The sequence below is a fragment of the Sapajus apella genome, unplaced genomic scaffold (assembly GCF_009761245.1).
Source record: "Sapajus apella isolate SASKATOON/1434 unplaced genomic scaffold, GSC_monkey_1.0 scaffold7, whole genome shotgun sequence".
In the NCBI taxonomy this organism is placed as follows: Eukaryota; Metazoa; Chordata; class Mammalia; order Primates; family Cebidae; genus Sapajus; species Sapajus apella.
This window is the reverse complement of record NW_022436947.1, coordinates 18,022,984-18,040,859: the sequence shown is the minus strand read 5'-3', so window position 1 is coordinate 18,040,859 and position 17,876 is coordinate 18,022,984. Positions and strand designations below refer to the sequence as shown.

The following is a 17,876-nucleotide window of genomic DNA, read 5'->3' as shown; positions in this document are numbered from 1 at the left end:
AGGGAACTGGGGAGGGACAGCAGGGGGTAGGAAGGTTGGGGATGGATAACATGGGGAGAAATGCCACATATAGGTGACGGGGGGATGGAGGCAGCAAACCACATTGCCACATGTATGTACCTATACAACAATCCTGCATGATCTGTACATGTACCCCAGAACCTAAAGTATAATAAAAACAAAACAAGAATGTGAATTAGATGAGATGGAAACAGAAATAACAAGCCTACCCAAAAACAATAAAGAATGAGGGGAAATAAACAAAACATTTTGACTTTTGGTATTTTTGTATTTTTAAATCTTTGTAAAATATAATTGAGTGTTTAAAGCAAAAACAATAGCAATGTATCCTGGGGTTTATGATACAAACATGGTATGTGACAATGGGGTAAAATTGTGAGGAAGAAAGTGGAGTCTTTTAAGACTCTTAAACATTGTTTTAGTCCATTTTACGTTGCTATAAAGGAATACCTGAAATGAGGTAATTTATAATGACAAGAGGTTTAGTTTGGCTCATGGTTCTCCAGACTATACAAGAAGCATAGTGTTGGCATCTGCTTCTGGTGAGGCCTCAGGAAGCTTGCAATCATGGTGGAAGTTGAAGGGGGAACTGGCATATCACATGATGAGAGAGAGAGCAAGGGAGAATGGGGAGGAGGTGCCAGGCCATTTGTAGCAACCAGCTCTTGCATGAACTAATAGAGCAATAACTCACTTATTACTGCAGGGAGGGCACCAAGCCATTCATGAAGGATCCACCACCATTACCTCCCACTAGGGCCTACCTCCAACATAGAGGATCACATTTCAACATGAGATTTGAGGGAAAAAATATCCAAACTATATCATACATAAAATGATATATTACTTAAACTGTAATAAGTAAAGGTTAAAGACTATAAACTGTCAACCAAAAAAATTTCAGCAAGTCAACAAATAAAATGGAATAAAACCATAAAAAAGTTAATTAGTCTAAAAGAAGGCAGCACAAAAGGAAAACAAAGCCTGGAACAAATAAAACAAATAACAATCATATCAATAATCACATTAAACCTAGATGACCTAAGCACACTAATTAAAAGGCAGAGCCTGTCAGAATTAATTGAAAAATGAGAAAGCAAGACATTTGCCTGTAAGAAACTCACTTTAAAAAGACACAAATAGGTTAAAAATATGAGGATGGGAAAAGATAACTCATACTAAAACTAATTATAAAGTTGAAATAGTTACATTAATATCAGTATATTTAGGGAAAGTATGTTAAGTGAAGAATATCAGCAATAACCAGGGAAATTCATTATGACAATGACATAAACTTATAAAAAGTACATAGGAAACTTAAATGTTTATACACTAAATCACAGCTTCAAAAAACATAAACCTGATGAAAATACCAGGAAAAGAGAAAAATCCATAATTATAGGCAAATATTTCAACACGCCTTTCTCAATAACTGACAGAATGAATACACAGAAAATCAGTAAGGACATAGAATAATTGAACACCACTCTCACTATTTTGACCCAATTGACATTTTACAATATTTCACCACCAATAGCAGTATATGTGTTCTTTTCAATGACAAGTAGAATATTTACCAAGATAAACCATATTATTTTATAAACATAAAAAGTTTATAAAATAAACTTTGACTTTTCAATAAAAGTCAAAGTATTTAAATTTTATACAAACTTTTCTAGCTAAATGAAGAGAATGCTTCCTAACTCATTCTCTTAGGCCAGCATTACTTTAGTACCAAAACCTGATCAAAAAAAAGAAAATCCAGAAAAGAAACTTATAGCCCAAAATCCCTCCTGAAAATTAATGTAAGAATTCTTTACAAAATGTTAGTAAATAAAACCTAACAATGTATAAAATGTATTCTAAAGAATCATGTTCAAAGTTGGTTTAATTTAATATAATTCAATACAGTAACAAACTGAAAAAGAAAACCATAAGATCATTTCAAAAGATGCAGAAAAAGCATTTGACAAATAATAACATTCATTTCTGTTTAATATAAAATGATCTCAGCTAGAAATAGAAGAGAGTTTCTTCAATTATATAAAAAGTCTTTATGAAAATTTTACTGGTAGCGTTCATAATTAATGGTAAACAGTGTTTTGCTACTAAAAGAAAGAAAAAGGCATGGATGTCTTAAGGCAAGGAGAAGAAATGAAAGACTGGGGTTGGAAGAGGGGAAGATATCACTGGATTTATTCAAAGAAACATCACTGTTTATGTGGGAAAAATCCTGTGAAACTTACAAGAAAGCAACTAGATCTAATAAGAAAGTTTAGCAAGTGTTCAGGATACAAAATAAATTTATGAAAATGTATTCCTAAATTCTAGCAAAAATCAGAAATTGAAGGTAAATACCAATACCATTTACAATCGTATAAAAAGTAAAATACAATAGCACAAAAATATAAAATATTTTTGAGGATGAGCAAAACTGCATGCTGAAAACTATGTAATGCTGCTCAGCAAAATTAAAGACTATCTAAGTAGAGAGCTCTGATGTACTCATGGATCAAAAGACTCAAAATGTTTAAGATGTCAATTCTATTCCAATTAATTAATTTATTATATAGAGTTCATTGGATTCCTGTCCTAGTCTCAAAAATGTTTGCTCTTTATACAGTTTATTTTAGATTGTCTAAGGTGGTAAAAGTCCATAAACTCTTTTAGGAAGGGTAAGATTAGAAAGGACCCTGGAAGCCAGTGTGAAAGCCTAATAGCTTACACATACACATTTTTTTGCAGAGCTAGGGTCTTTCTTCAAATGAGAAGCAGATTTCACGGCAGCCATATCTGGGTTGATCAGAAGTGCTGTTTTCAAAACATCTCTTTCCCTGTATCCTAAGTTTCTTCCGCCAAAATTCTCCCCATTCTCTTTCAGGATGACTTGGAGTTTAAAAATCATTGCATGAAATGTAAGGTTTTTATTTCATTTTCAAGCTTTATTTGAAAATTTATTCATAGATCATAGAATATGGAGATGTTGAAAGGTGTCTATTTGTGATTTCTTTATGTAGGGGTATTATAAGAGGCCACTATTCTTAGAGACTCTGATAAATAGCATCTGACTCTTCTGAAGAGTCCAAGAACATTTACAGCTTAAGAAAAGAGAGGAATGTGTCAGGAAAGAAAGATGAGATACATTTAAAAGAAAGGACAGAATGAAGCAATTAGAATAACTAAGTAAGGAATAATGAAAGTGCTAGCTATTGTACATGGATATGAGAACAAATTGATCTTCCTTGGATAAAGGAGAAGGTAAATGACATTTCCAATATTTTGGTACTCTTCAACACATTTTTTTTTACAAGAAAATAACAACAAAGGCATGGAGTCTGACTCAGTGGCTTCACCATATACTTGCTGCTGAGGGGGGTTCAAAGGGTAGGTTCAGCTCAGCAGGTGTAAGGAACTACAGCTGCTGAGATAAATCAACAACCTTGCAGAAAATGCTCCAGGGAGCTCTGACTACATGGGGAATTTTGAACTATCTAAAAATCCCTGAAGTGAAATCTGATGATGATGATTAGTTAATGAAGTGAGAGGCTTAGTCTATACCAACATGCCACATTATTTCAATAAGATATTGAATTTGTGTTTAGTGTTGTATACAGAGTTTAAATTTTCTTTTTATGCTGAATTTTGTAAATAGAGATTCATTTTTGAAATACACACTGTGTTCACTTTTACTTCCAGTGTTCTCTCTCAACCAAGGAGAAATGAATTAAAATTAAATGCTACCCTAGAAGTCTCTGCTTAGGGGTCATGAACTAGGAATAATCTTTCTAACTTAAATAAAATTCACTTAACTGGAGTTTTAAGGAGATTTTGTCTGAATAGCCCGAATAAAGAGTTTTATCAAGCCTAGTAGATGTACAGGCAATTACTTCTGTGTGATTCACTAAGAAATAAGAATATTACAGCAGTTGTAAGAATGCTATCTAATATTGAGCTTTATTACAGGTAGCACTGCTCCATGTTTTATGTGCATTATCTTATTTAATCCTCATAACACTATGATGATATACTGTTAGTAGCCTATTTTAACAATAAGGAAATTGCGACATGTAGAGGTCAAATAACACACCTAAGGATACACAGGAGGTGACTGGTGAAGCAGGGATTTGGTCCTGGTAGTCAGCCTCCAGATCCTGTGTTTATAGGCACCACTCTAGGCAGATAATGGTTTTGGTCCCCAACTGAGCTGGGCTAATTTGCTCTGTTCTCTGGCTATAGGGTTACTTCTAATATGTTTGCCATGAACTAATTAATATTTGGACTCCTCTGAGTTTAAGATGCGAGCTTCAGACTCCCTGTCCCTTTCACTTAGCATGGATCCCTGTAGTAGAGTAGGCTAATGGGAAGGAGCATCTAGGCACAGATGAGAACAAGAAGCCCTTTCTTCCCAAGACACCTGGGTCCTCAAAGAGGTGCAGAGAGCATCCAAAGTCTCACAGGCCCTTGAAGTAGTGGATCAATAGGGCTTGTAGCAGTGATGAAGATATGTTGATCTCAAGGATGATATTCTTGCATGAGCCAAAAAGTATGAGTAGATCTTGGAATCAGAAGTGAATGATAAAACATGGGAATAATATATTTCAGAGAATCTCAGTGGAATTTTATATCTCAATGGAATCCACTATGGACAATTGCTAATCACAAAAACCAGATGCATCTCACTCAGCGAGAGCTTCAAGGCCTGCAACACTTAGATGAATATTGCAAGGAGAAAAGAACAGGAGAAGGGAACTAAAAAACAAAACAAAGTTGAATAAGTTCAGTTTGAAATCACTGTTAAGACACTAAAATGACTAAATTGACTTTGATTTCATTAGATTAAGTGTTCTGCTACCAAGCCAAATTGCAGCTTGAGAGTAAAATTATACCAATATATGGAAGTTCAAGGCTAAAAAATTGCTATGTACACTGAAGTTTTAATGCAGGGGAGTATGGTCCCATAACAATGACTTTTCCTTTCTGTGGTGAGAAAAGATAGGGAAGAATACTGGATAGGGCAAAATAAGCATATTATTAAATATCACAAATTAGATAAATGAGGCTCGGGGCAGTTATCTGACTAACTCAGTGCTTCACTGCCAATAAATGGTGAAACTGGAACTTGAGTTTATGTCTTTGGAGTCTAAGGCCTGTACTCTTTCAGTGGAACCATATTGGTTTCATTTACATAATGTTCAGCACTACCAAAACAATTAGAGAAGGGCAATTTCTGTTCTAAATGTGAAATTGGAACAACGTGTTAACACCCAAAAGCAAAGTGGGTTTATAAAGCCATAAGATTTCTCATAATCCCAGACTATTAAGTAAGCCAGGTCTTTATTACATGGTCATCACTTTGGAAATCTTTGAATTCAAGCCAATGTTTTGAGTGACGAGGCCAGCAACTCTGTTTGGCTTTATCTGAGGCAGGCTGAAGGAAGAATTTGTGGGTCTATGTTGATACAATTCATCAACATCATGATTCCAATGGCAAATACAGTGAATGAAGAAGCACAGTTTATGGAGCAATTGCTGCTTAAGACTGAGAAAGAAGCTCACTTCAACTATACCCTCATTAAATTTCCCATTTTCTTTGGTAACTTTAAGTATGATTGGAGGAGAAAATATTATCTTTTTATAACTAGTTTAAAAGAAAACAGGACTTCAAAATTATTCTTGAGCTATTATTATTATTATTATTATTTTACTTTCTGCAATGTCAGAATAAAAAAGAAGAAAAGAATGCACCAGAAAAACATTAACTTCAAGCCTTCCTGCGTACAGACTAAAATTAGGGAAACAATTTAAAAAATATTGTGTACTATACATAGAAGCTGGTGGACTAAGTATTTGAACAAAGAACCATCATCGAGGAAGCAACAAAAACTATCTGTTTTAGAAAGCAGTTGGCAGTGTGTTTTTATCATAGCGTTGTTGTATATATCAATCAGCTTCAGTTCCTTTTTAAGAACTCTAATGTAAGGATTATAAGTCATCATTTATAAATCAGTTATTGAACAGGCCTTGGAGAAATTTTTAAAAAAGTAATTGATGTGCTTATGAGTTAGTCTCTTGTGTATTTTCCTGAAGAGTATATATTTCTTAGTCGTGATATATAGCTTGTCTAAAGCTTTTTTATTTTGGAAGACCCAAAAGACAAACTGACAAATAACCACGCCTACAGATACAATACTCTATTTTTATTTTTCCTTCCCAAAAGAATGTGGAGGAGGTACATGAGCTAAAGTCTAGAAATTATAGGTCTCTCCATTTACTTAGGCCTTCTTTAGTGTCTTTCTAAAGTTTTATAATTTCCTTCGTAAAGTTTTTGTTCACATTTTGTTAAATTTATTCCTAGGCACAATAGTACATTTTTTAAAAATTACATTTTTCAATAGTTTGTTACCATTTTATAAAAATGCAATTAATTTCTGTATATTGTATATAGAAACATCATTAAAATAATAATTTTGATTATGTAGAAAATTATGTCATATAAAAATGATAGTTTCTTTTTTCCATTTCAGTAAGAATTGTCTGTTATTGCTTTCTATTTCTCTGTTTTACTCCATTATCTAGGATTTCAGGTTAAATGTTTAATAGAAGTGGTGTTATCTGGCATTTTGGTTTTAATCTTCATCAAAAGGGAAAGCTTTAACCTTAACCCTAATTATAACTATCAATCTTATTTCAGACTGGATACTGGATACTGAACTAGATATTGAACACTATTAAGTTTAATGTATATTCTAGGTCTTTTGTGACACGCTCTATTTTTCTTAAGGAATTTATTTTATTTTTTAGTTTTTTAACTTTCATTTTAGGTTCAGGGGTACATGTACAGGTTTCTTATATAGGCAAATTGCATGTCATAGGGATTTGGTGTGCAGATTATGTTGCTACTCAGTTAATAAGCATAGCACCTAATAGGTAGATTTTTGATCCTCACACCGTTTCCCTCTAACCTCAAGAAGGTCCCTCTGTCTGTTGTTCACCTCTTCGTGTCCATATGTACTCAGTGTTTAGCTTCTACTCGTAAGTGAGAACATGCAGTATTTGGTTTTCACTTCCTGCATTAGTTTACTTAGTATAATAGCCGCTAGTTCCATCAATGTTGCTGCAAGAAACATGATCTCATTCTTTTTTATGGCTGTATAGTATTCCATGGTGTATATGTACCACATTTTCTTTATCCAGTCTACTGTTGATGAGCATTTAGGTTGATTCTATGTCTTTGCTATTGTGCATGATGCTGGGATGAACATACCTGTGCCTGTGTCTTTATAGTAGAATGATTTATATTTCTTTGGGTGTATACTCAATAATGGAATTGGTGGGCTGAATGGTAATTCTGCTTTGAGTTATTTGAGAAATTGCCAAACTGCTTTGCACAATGGCTGAGCTCATTTACTTTCCCACAAGCAGTAGATAAATGTTCCCTTTTCTCTGCAACCTTGCTAGAATCTGTTATTTATTGCCTTTTTAATAAAAGCCATTCTGACTGGTGTTGGATGGTACCTAATTGTGGTTTTGATTTACATTTCTCTAATGATTAGTGATGTTAAGTACTTTTTTATATTCTTGTTGGCTGTGTGTATGTCTTTTTTTGAGAAATGTCTGTTCATGTTCCTCACCCGCTTTTTAATGGGGTTGTTCACTTTTTGTTGTTGATTTAAGTTCCTTCTAGATGCTGGATATTAGATTATTGTCAGATGCAAAGTTTTCAAATATTTTCTCCCATTCTGTGGGTTTTCTGCTTAGTCTGTAGTTTATTTTGCCATGCAGAAGGTCTTTAGTTGAATTAGGTTCCAATTGTCAATTCTTATTTTTGTTGCAATTGCTTTTGGCATCTTCATCCTTTTTGCTAGGTCCTATATCAAGAATGGTATTGCCTAGGTTGTCTTCCAGGGTTTTTATGGTTTTGAGAATTGCATTTAGGTCTTTAATCCCTCTTAAGTAGATTTTTATATATGGTATAAGGAAGAGGTCTAGCTTCAATCTTCTGCATATGGTTAGCCAGTTATCCCAGAACCATTTATTAAATGGGGAGTGCTTTCCCCATTGTTCGTTTTTGTCAACTTCATCAGAGATCAGATGGTTGTAGCTGTCCTCTGTTATTTATATTCTGTTACATTGGTCTACATGTCTGTTTTTGTGCCAGTACCATGCTGTTTTTGTTACTGTAGCCTTGTAATACAGTTTGAAGTTGGGTAATGTGATATCTCCAGCTTTATTCTTTTTGCTTAAGAATGTCTTGGCTATTTAGGCTTTTTTTGGTTCCATATTAATTTAATTGTTTTTCTAATTTTAAGTATGAATGGAGTCATTGGAGAAACCCAAGAAGCATCCTCTTTCAGCCCACACTCCTCCCAGCTCCAATTTGAGGAGCTGCTGTCACGACTGCTGCAGTGCACTGGGATGCAGGGGCAAGGAGCAAGGAATGACCCCCGTCTCCAAGTTCATTACTGGGCTTTGGTGGTGCTCACTTCAGCAGCTGGTTCTGTGCTCATGTTTTCTTTCACCCAAGGGGGGCTTTGGTGGCTGTACTCTGTCCCCTTCTTAAGGGTAGTCTGCACTGAGGGGTGGATCTTCAGAAAAGAGAGTACTCATTCTTTCCACTCCTTAGAGCTGGTGGAGCACTGTTCCCCAACTGACCAAGAGAACAGACTGGGTACCCAGCAATGGCATACAGAGACTATTTCCAGGTCATAAAGCCAAGTCTGCCTGTAAGCCTCGCTGAGCAGGAGAAACCTTGTCTTCAGCAACTCTCCTCCTGCTCCAGTCCTACAATGGGAGACAGCCTAATTTCAGTGCCTGCTGTTGGGGCACTCTCCGTACTCGCCACTCAATTCTGGACATGGGAGCCCTTCCCCTACTCTGGGGCAAGTTCTCCAGTCTTTGGCCATAGATGAAAATGCCCACAGTGGCTGCCAGTGCCAGGTCTCTAAATGATAGTTGTCTGTATATGAGTCTGAATTTAAAATGACATCCTTTTATCAGTCTTGGGTCTTGGACAGTGCCTGCTGCTTTTCCTGATGTCTCTCCCTCTCTTCAGCTCTCAGCCTTTCTCCAAGTTAGCTCCAGAAACTGGGAGAAACAGGGTGCTCTCCCTTGGCCTGGGTTGTACATATCCTTAGTGAAAAGGTGAGTCCCAGAGAGGACTGACAGTCCTTCTCACATAATGGGGTTTCACTCATTTCTATCAGCCAAATGCCATCACAGGGGCTACTTGCCCACTTTCTCCTACCCAGGGTCTTGGGTATCCTTTGCTATTTCAGTGAATTACCCATTTTCCTTCTTAAATCAAAGCTCACAGAGTTTATCTTTATTTACTATTTTGCTATTTCCAAGTGACTGAGGCACACTGAAAGCCTCTCATCTACAATCTTGGAAAAACTCTCTTATTAAACAATTCTCTGCCCCTGTATTTTTTGTTATACTTCCTTGATTCTTTTTATCATATATTCCTGGAATTCTGATTAAATGTTTATTACATTTCCCATTCATTATGAACCTATTAAGAAATCTAGAGGAATCAGCAGTTACCACCTTCAGTTCTTGCTTAAATCTCTGGATTCTTGCTTGTGCTTCACCTTTCTCTTCTGAGGACTTCCATTATTTTCTTGTGGACACAATTATGTTATCCAATATGTTTTATTATTTAGCTTCAAAAAGATCTCACCCTGTATCTATATCACTATACTATCAGTAAGAAAATTCTCTTTATATATTTTTTTAAACTCTGTTTTTTTTCTTTCTAGACAAATAGAGATTCCCATATTTGGAGAAACCTTTTAATTTCTGCCTCCCTTATATGTTATTTTTACTGTTTACTCCTGGATTAATCTGGTCTTGCCTCTATAATAGGGACCTGGGATTTTGGTATTTGCATTCTCAAAACTTACCTAGTAAGTTTTTACTGAACAATTTGATTCATCTAGAAATAACATGATTAATACAGCCCTGGAGTAATAATTTTAACTATTTCATTTTTTAGATTATGCTAGAATAATAAAACTGATACAATTTGTTCAGCTTTACTCTTACATTCCTAAAACAATACTTTCTCTATTAAACATTTTTAAAAACATTTAATTTGGTAAAATCCACATAAGCGAAAATAAAATTTATTAATGAAACCAAAATTTTAGAACAGAAATGTCATCACAAGGACTCGTATATTTAGCCATGATAGAGATATAATAATATATCTAATAATGCTCTTTGACACTTAATAATACATGGTACACATGTCAAGATACAATCAATGTTTGTCAATTTTTGTTAATAATGTTCATTGGTACTATTGTCTAAAATTATGTACCTCCCAGGCTGAAAAAAGAAAGCTTTGGACACCATGATGAAAATATTGCATACATATAAGAGAAAAGAAGTGTGAATTCTAGAAATACTGACATGTACAGCAGCAGTTGAGGTGAGTGAAAGATATACATGTGCCAGTGGAACCTTTCAAGTACCTGCATAAACAGACAGTATGTAGGCACTTAGTAGAATTGCTGCTATTATCTAGACAAGATCCAATTCTAAGTAAGATGCTGAAATTCCAAGTGACAAAGACTTCTAAGTAATGATCAAGATAATGACAAAAACACTATCTACCACAGAATGGGAAGACAAAGGAGTTTTGATCATCTGTTTAGGATTGCCTTCTGGAAACTTTCAAAGACAGTATGCAACTCTCAAACCAAAAGCACTTGAGAACTTTAATGTAAATGGGACAAATGTGAAATGGGTCAGTTAAGTCATTTTTGATATATCAATCAAACATATATATAGTAAGAGAACTATATCACTGAATTAAACAAATTTTCACTAAATATTATTTTTCACATACTCAGCTAGCAGCTGTTGGAAGTAATTCATTAAAATTATTCAAGCTGAAATGTTTACATTATTTTCTTGAGACGAAAATTTACTCATTATAATTTGAAAAGTCATTTTATTTTTTCATAATTAAAATGCATCCATGATATGATGTAATTCAGCAGTGATAAATTGAATGACTAGATAAAAGCAGAAATGTAATAAATACTATAGATTGTAAATACATGTGTAAAGTGTGATAGGGAAAGAAACAAGTGAATAGAATAAACATAGAAGATTTATACAAAGCAGCAACATTATAATTTAAGTTTTACATGGACAATTTTTTTCTTTGAAAAAAATGATTAATGTTTTGCATTGTCCCATTGATAAACATAGAAAAATAATGAACATGGACAATTAATAATGTATATGTTAAAAAGAAATATTATTTTAAACCCTCTTTGCTATATTTAGTTTCAAAAATAAGTCTGCAAATAATCTTATTTGACTAAAAATGACAAGGTCAGTAACATCTAGAAAAGTGTCAATGAAGATTAAAGATAACAAAGATTTATTTTTTGCGTTGTCTTTCATTGTATTTTTAGCATGAGAATTGCTGTGATATAACATCTGCCTCTTTTGCTAACTGTACACATTACTTCGTTTTTGTTCATTTTTCCTTTAGCCTAATTTTGGAATGCCAATAGAACTTACTCCTTAAAAAACTTGTTTGTTGATATATAATATTTGTACATATTTTGGGGGTGTATGTGATATTTTGATGCCTCTATACAATGTGTAATGGTCACATCAGGGTAATTGGAAACTTGCTCTTTTTCACATCCTGACTTCTAGAAGACCATTCTTACCCTACTTTTGTTTAAATGTTTAGGTTTTTTCTTTTTGGTTTGCTCTTAAATGATTTATTTTTCTCTTTTGTAATATGTCAGCAGTTTTCATTCTTATTCTTTTTTTCTTCTGAAATTTCATTGCAGTGTTGACATAATAGAGTTATGTGATTTTTCTATGTCTGTATACACTGTGATAATTCATTTAGATTTCTACATCCCTTTATTTTTAACATACGACATTATGCATTTCTGGACTAAGATAAACACTTAAGAAAAGTTGTTACTCAGATGCAAAAATGTGTTAGTAGTTTTATAGTGTTTAGCTTTCCTTTCTAACTATAGTGTACTAATAGTACAAATCATAGCAAGCCTTATCCATAGCTTTACAAAATGAATTTCTCAGTGCTAAGATCATAAAAGTATGAATTATTTTACTGTAACTATAGAGTTCAGTAGAAATAAATCCTTATCTATAAGTTTTCTGTTATATAGTATATTCGGCTATAATTTTGGAATTACTGCTTCAATCTCAATTTTCATATTATATGTATGTATTAAGAATAATCCAGTTGGATTTTTTAAATGAGGAAATGCATATTTCATTTAAACTTTTCTCTGCATCACCAAATGATCATGGCTTTGGTTTCTCGGCAAATTCTCTTGAACAACACTGTGGAAATGATTTATCCAAGTACCAAATTAACTTGTATATCTTATTTTCTATTTTTAGTTTCATGGGAAGTTTCTGAAATAATAAATTGCATTTAAAATGTTACATTGAACTCCAACTGCAAGATGAAACAAATGGTCTAATCTCCTTGAAGGTCAAGTTATAAATTATTCTTATGATGAAGCAAGTTGCAGATGGTTCATGAGCAAAATCTCAAACATGGGCTTCTTGATGAAGGCACATAGATGCCCTTTATTTGCACTGCAGTAACAAATATGGACTCTGAGTTATAACAGCAGGTTTCAGGTATTCACAGTAATTGCAGCAGCTATGCCATAACTGATTTAAATGTGTGTCATTAGTTATTTAGAGCCACATTTTACAGTCAATTATTAATGCCTTCCAGAAGTTACCATGAGATAGTCAGAACTTTTGTGCTTATTATGGCATGGTCTCATTACCCATAGCAGGAGCCCACGAAGGGTAAGTGTAGAGGTCAAACATGGGTACAATCCATGTAGATATGCCAAGCATAACCACAGCAACGCCAACAATATTCACACCAAGTCCAGCTTTAACCTTGAACAGGAAAGAGCATAAATGTCAGTGTCCCAAAAGAAAGCCTACACGAGAAATAGAATCCTGTTGTAGCAAGTGTATGCCAGATTTATATGCGTCCTAAATGATTAGTATAAATTGTCATTTCTTAAATTTAGGAGTTCTTTTAAAAAAAATTTTTTTTTAATTGTACTTTAGGTTCTGGGGTACATGTGCAGATCATGAAGGATTATTGCATAGGTACATACATGGCAATGTGGTTTGCTGTCTCCATCCCCCTGTCACCTATATCTGGCATTTCTCCCCATGTTATCCCTCCCCAACCTCCCCACCCCTCACTGTCCCTCCCCAGTTCCCTGCAAGAGACCCCAGTGTGTGATGCTTCCCGCCCCGTGTCCGTGTGTTCTCATTGTTCAGCACCTGCCTATGAGTGAGAACATGCAGTGTTTGATTTTCTGTTCTTGTGTCAGTTTGCTGAGACCGATGGTTTCCAGATTCATCCATGTCCCTACAAAGGACACAAACTCATCATTTTTTATGGCTGCATAGTATTCCTTCTCCATTCATAGCAAGAGAAAATCTGTCCCCAACTAAACGCCATTGAGTTGGAGAGTCCCAGAGATGTTCCTCTTAGGAATATACCTAAGTAATTCCGACTAGAGAAAAATCCACTTAGAAATCTGCCATTTCATGTTAAATCGGAATTTCAGTTTTGTGGCTCTATATTTCAATTAATAAGATTCAGGACACCATATGACAACCATGTCTTTTATATTCACTCAACATAATTATTAATTTAACCTTCAATATTTTCACCATGTTGATTATCTTTCTTAGAGTTCTCCTAGTTTTACCTCTTATATCATTATTTTACAGTCCATTAAACAATCTCAAAGTTGCTTTCTATCTATTAAAATAAAAATTGGCAAACTACTGCCCTTGATTTGTTTTGGTAAGTAAAGCTTTATTGGACCACAACTATGATTATTTGCTTACATATTTTCTTTGCTTTCATAATACAATGGCAGAGTTGAGTAGTTGTGACAGAGAACACAGGGCCCCACAGAGCCTCAAATACCATCTGGGCTTTTACGGAGAAAGTTTGCTTACTCCTGCATTCTCTGCATTAAAACATGGAGCCCCGAAGCAAAAGGGGAATACCTGGAAAGAATGATAAAAGTGGCCCTATTCCCTGTCCATGCAAGCCAGCTACTCATTTATCCCAGAATCCTGTTTTTACCCTTTTCAATACACATATATCAGGCATTGCTTATATCATGAAATGAATATTATGTCATTTCTGTGTAGAGGCATTTCTGGAATGTTTATGTTGTAAGGACTTAGGAACAGCAGTCTGTGTGAGAGAAAGGGAGCTGGGACTTACCTTGACTGCATTTGCATAGGAAGCTCACTGAATTTACTTTGGCTACATTATCATTTGGATTGGTTTGGAAATTGGTGTGAAGATTTGGAAACTACCAGAATATTCTCAAGCCAGTTTTTAACTACCAGTACTTTTGTATTTGGCAAAAATGTACATCAGTTAAATTCTTCATTATTGTTTGCTTGTGTTTTCATGTTAGGTCCTGGTATTGAAACCAAAACAAGAAAGATACTTTTTCATCAGTCAGGCACTGACCCAGTGTCTCATTCAGAGGAAATGTTGGTTGCATAAATGTTTGTGATAGCAAACAACAGTGTTGTTTTGATGCGTGGATTTCTTTAACCCGATTTCTTCCTTTTGCCTAGATCGGTTTGGATCCTAGTGTTGACCTGTAAGTGTAAGCTGTTGTGTGGGGCATGTTCAGTGCTCTTTTCCTTCTTCCAAAGCATTACTGATGCATTCAACATATCTCTGTTTGTGACCATAACTTATAATGGTCTGATTATCACTTTTAACAACAATTCTATGATTAGTCATGCACACACCTTCATAAACAGAACTCAGGCCATGCTTTTTCTGGTGGCTGATTGGTGTATAAAAGGGAAGATATGTCAAGACATAGCACACATCAAGATGTGTATTGGATCTGACAGTGTTTTTTCAGCTAACTCACCATGTCAATGACTTTCAGATGACCATATGAAAAGACAATGGCATTGGGTGGATTTGCTACTGGTAGGAGGAATGCAAATGAAGTACACAGAGTAGAAGGTATCAGAATAAAAAGAGGGTTCACATGAATGGCTTCAGCCTATTGTAACAAATAAAAAAAGAGTAAGTAAAATTTTGAGGGTAGACATCAAATAAAACGAATGAACAAATGTGTTATAATAAACCTCCCCAGAAGCAGGTTGGAACCTAATGACATAAAATTATATGCAGTAACACAGTTATAAATTGAAGAATAGTATTAAGAAAATGTCTCATCCTCTTGTTGTTTATACAATTATTGATGTCCCCCTAAACATTACAGTCAAGCTCATTTAGAAAATAAAATATTATTTATTCCAGAAACTAAATAAAAACAGCAACCATTTATTACTTATCTATCGCTAGGTGCTGTGCTAAATGTTTTTGTATATGTACATATTCATATATTTACATATAATATAGTTTATATATAATACATGTCATATATTTATACATATTGAATTTTTACAATGATCTCATGAGATGGTTGCTATATCCTCAAATAACATGAAGAAACTGAGGCCCAGAGACGCTAAAGTCGCTTGTCCAAGCATGCAGCTGGTGAGCAACAGAGCTCACACAGGTTCTCAAGTCCTTGTAGCTCTAGTGCTTCTCCTTACACTGCTAACTACTGTCTCTGTGATACAGACAATTTAAGATTTGCTTAGGGATCATCACTTAGGAAGAGTTACTATTGTTCTTAAATCAACACATAATTTTCTAACTCTTCTATGTTGAGAAATTTTTTAAAAAAGGAAAAAAACCACAAAATGATATTGTACCAATATACACAACCTGCATTTTTTTCTACTTTCAATCAGTAGCTTAAGAACACCAACATATGCCCCTTGAACTTGTAGCAGCACAATTTCAGAAAGACAGTCCTTCTTAATTGAAAGTGCTTTCCTTTCACCAAACCCATCCATCATAATAAGAAAAACATTTTACTTAAAGCTAACTGTTTCTTGTAATTGCTACGTAGACAGAGAAAAGAAGAAAAGGCATTCTTACCCTCTCTCTCTTAGTAAACCCACTTACTTTTTAAAAATTCTTCCGTCGGCAGTAGAAAACTGTGTCTAAGATATTTAAGCCTGAAGCCTGAAGTATGAGCCTAGTTTTTCATTAATTTGCAAATCACTTATATGAAACACTTCTTAGAAATTTAGGAACAATGTTCAGGAGGCAGAAGTGTCAGCGGTTAAAGATCTAAATACTAAAGTTACCAGCAAATACTAAATTCTAAGTCTTATATCTAAAATGGATCTAGTCTGACTCTCTCTCTTATTTATAAAGGAAAAAACTGGACTGAGAAAAAGTAAGTTGTTCACTTAAGATCATGCTGCTTGGACATGAAAACTTAAAAACAGTTATCTAGAGTGAAGGTCCCCTAAAAGCATTCATACAAATAAAGACCACCCTATAAGTTACTTACAGGAGGCCCATTTAGACCAAAAAATATTCCATACCACAACATGAGGACCAGCATTCCACAGCAGAACACTGCTCTTAATAAAGACTAAGAAATGGGGTAAATAGATACTCACCAATGGAGATAATATTGGGAGAAGGAGCGTAATGGTAGCTGCATTGCTAGCTACCTCAGTTAAAGATGTAACCATCAAAGAAGATATCAGAATTATTAGCCATACTGGTAATGAACCCAGAGGAGATAGTTTATTTCCTATCCACTTAGATAATCCAGATTCCTAAAAAGCAAATTGGTAAAATTTGTTACTCATGAATAATTCTTTGTAATCAGAGACAGTAAAATCCGTAAAAAACATTATATCCTTTGAAAACTCACTTTCTAAAATACAATTTTAATCTCTCATTTTTCTGTGGTTTGGTAGGTCTGGGTGGCTTTGGTAGGGAGGAGCTATTGATTAGTCTTCCTTTAACACTATCAACATGGTTTAGGAAGTTGGAAATGTATTCCTACTTTTTTCAATTATATTTTAACGATATCTAATTTATATATGTGGATATTTTAATAGATCATGTACTATTAGGGCCTTTAAGAAAAGAGTAGCCCTTCTGATTTGTCTCTCTCTAAGTTATATTCTGCAGAGGCAACAACTGCAACCTTTATTAGCCACTTATAGCTAGCTGTGTTTAGGCATTTATAGTTACCTTTTAAAATAATATTCTATGATTTTTTGCTTAATTTAAAAATTTAGACATTATTTACTGACTTTCTAAAATGTTACGTGAGAATTCAGTTCTCTTACATCATCCACCGTACATACATTTCTTGTTTCTTCATTCCCGCATACTCATATTAACATTTTTGGTTAAGTCAATACTTAATGTTTACCACTATGATTAAATAAATATTGTTCATAGCTAAACCACTTAGCATACTATCAGTACATTTCCCCTCCCTTCCCCACAAGAAATAATTGTCTCATTCTTTTAGTTTTCTAAGTACCTATTACTAATTCATCACATTCTCCAGTAAAGCTGAAAAACTCCCCACAAACAGATGAACATATCAGGCCATTGATGTCTTCTCATATTCCCTCATAGCAGTATCTATTCTGGAATATTTCCTCCTCCTGCTCCATGTGGCTTAGTTTCCGTTTAAGTGTACTCAACTGTTGTTGTTCCAGGACCTCTCTTTGCTATCATAGTATGATGTTCCTTCTCCTCCCCACTTTGTGGGAATCATTCTTTTATTTACTCTTTTGCATTGGGGGAGCACTGTCTTCTATAAGTTCCTGAGAATTGGTATAAGAGTCTTTGCATGCCTGAAAACCTTTTTATTTTCTTTTCCCACTGTTCTTGTTGTTTTGCATTTGTAGGATTCTAGGTTCAAAAT

At 34.4% G+C, this 17,876-nt stretch overlaps 1 protein-coding gene across 2 annotated transcripts in view; it reads right to left on the bottom strand.

Moving 5' to 3' along the window:
• Positions 1-9,469: 9,469 nt before the first annotated feature.
• Positions 9,470-17,876, bottom strand: part of SLC13A1 (solute carrier family 13 member 1) — a 99,671-nt gene continuing 91,264 nt past the window's right edge. For both annotated transcript variants that reach the window (XM_032276125.1, XM_032276126.1), the window contains 3 exons: positions 16,603-16,764; positions 14,982-15,119; positions 9,470-12,945 (listed from right to left, as the gene is read on the bottom strand). In XM_032276125.1, the coding sequence (XP_032132016.1) occupies positions 12,808-12,945; positions 14,982-15,119; positions 16,603-16,764 (438 nt within the window). In that variant the 3' untranslated portion in view covers positions 9,470-12,807. The remainder of the gene's footprint in view (positions 12,946-14,981; positions 15,120-16,602; positions 16,765-17,876) is intronic.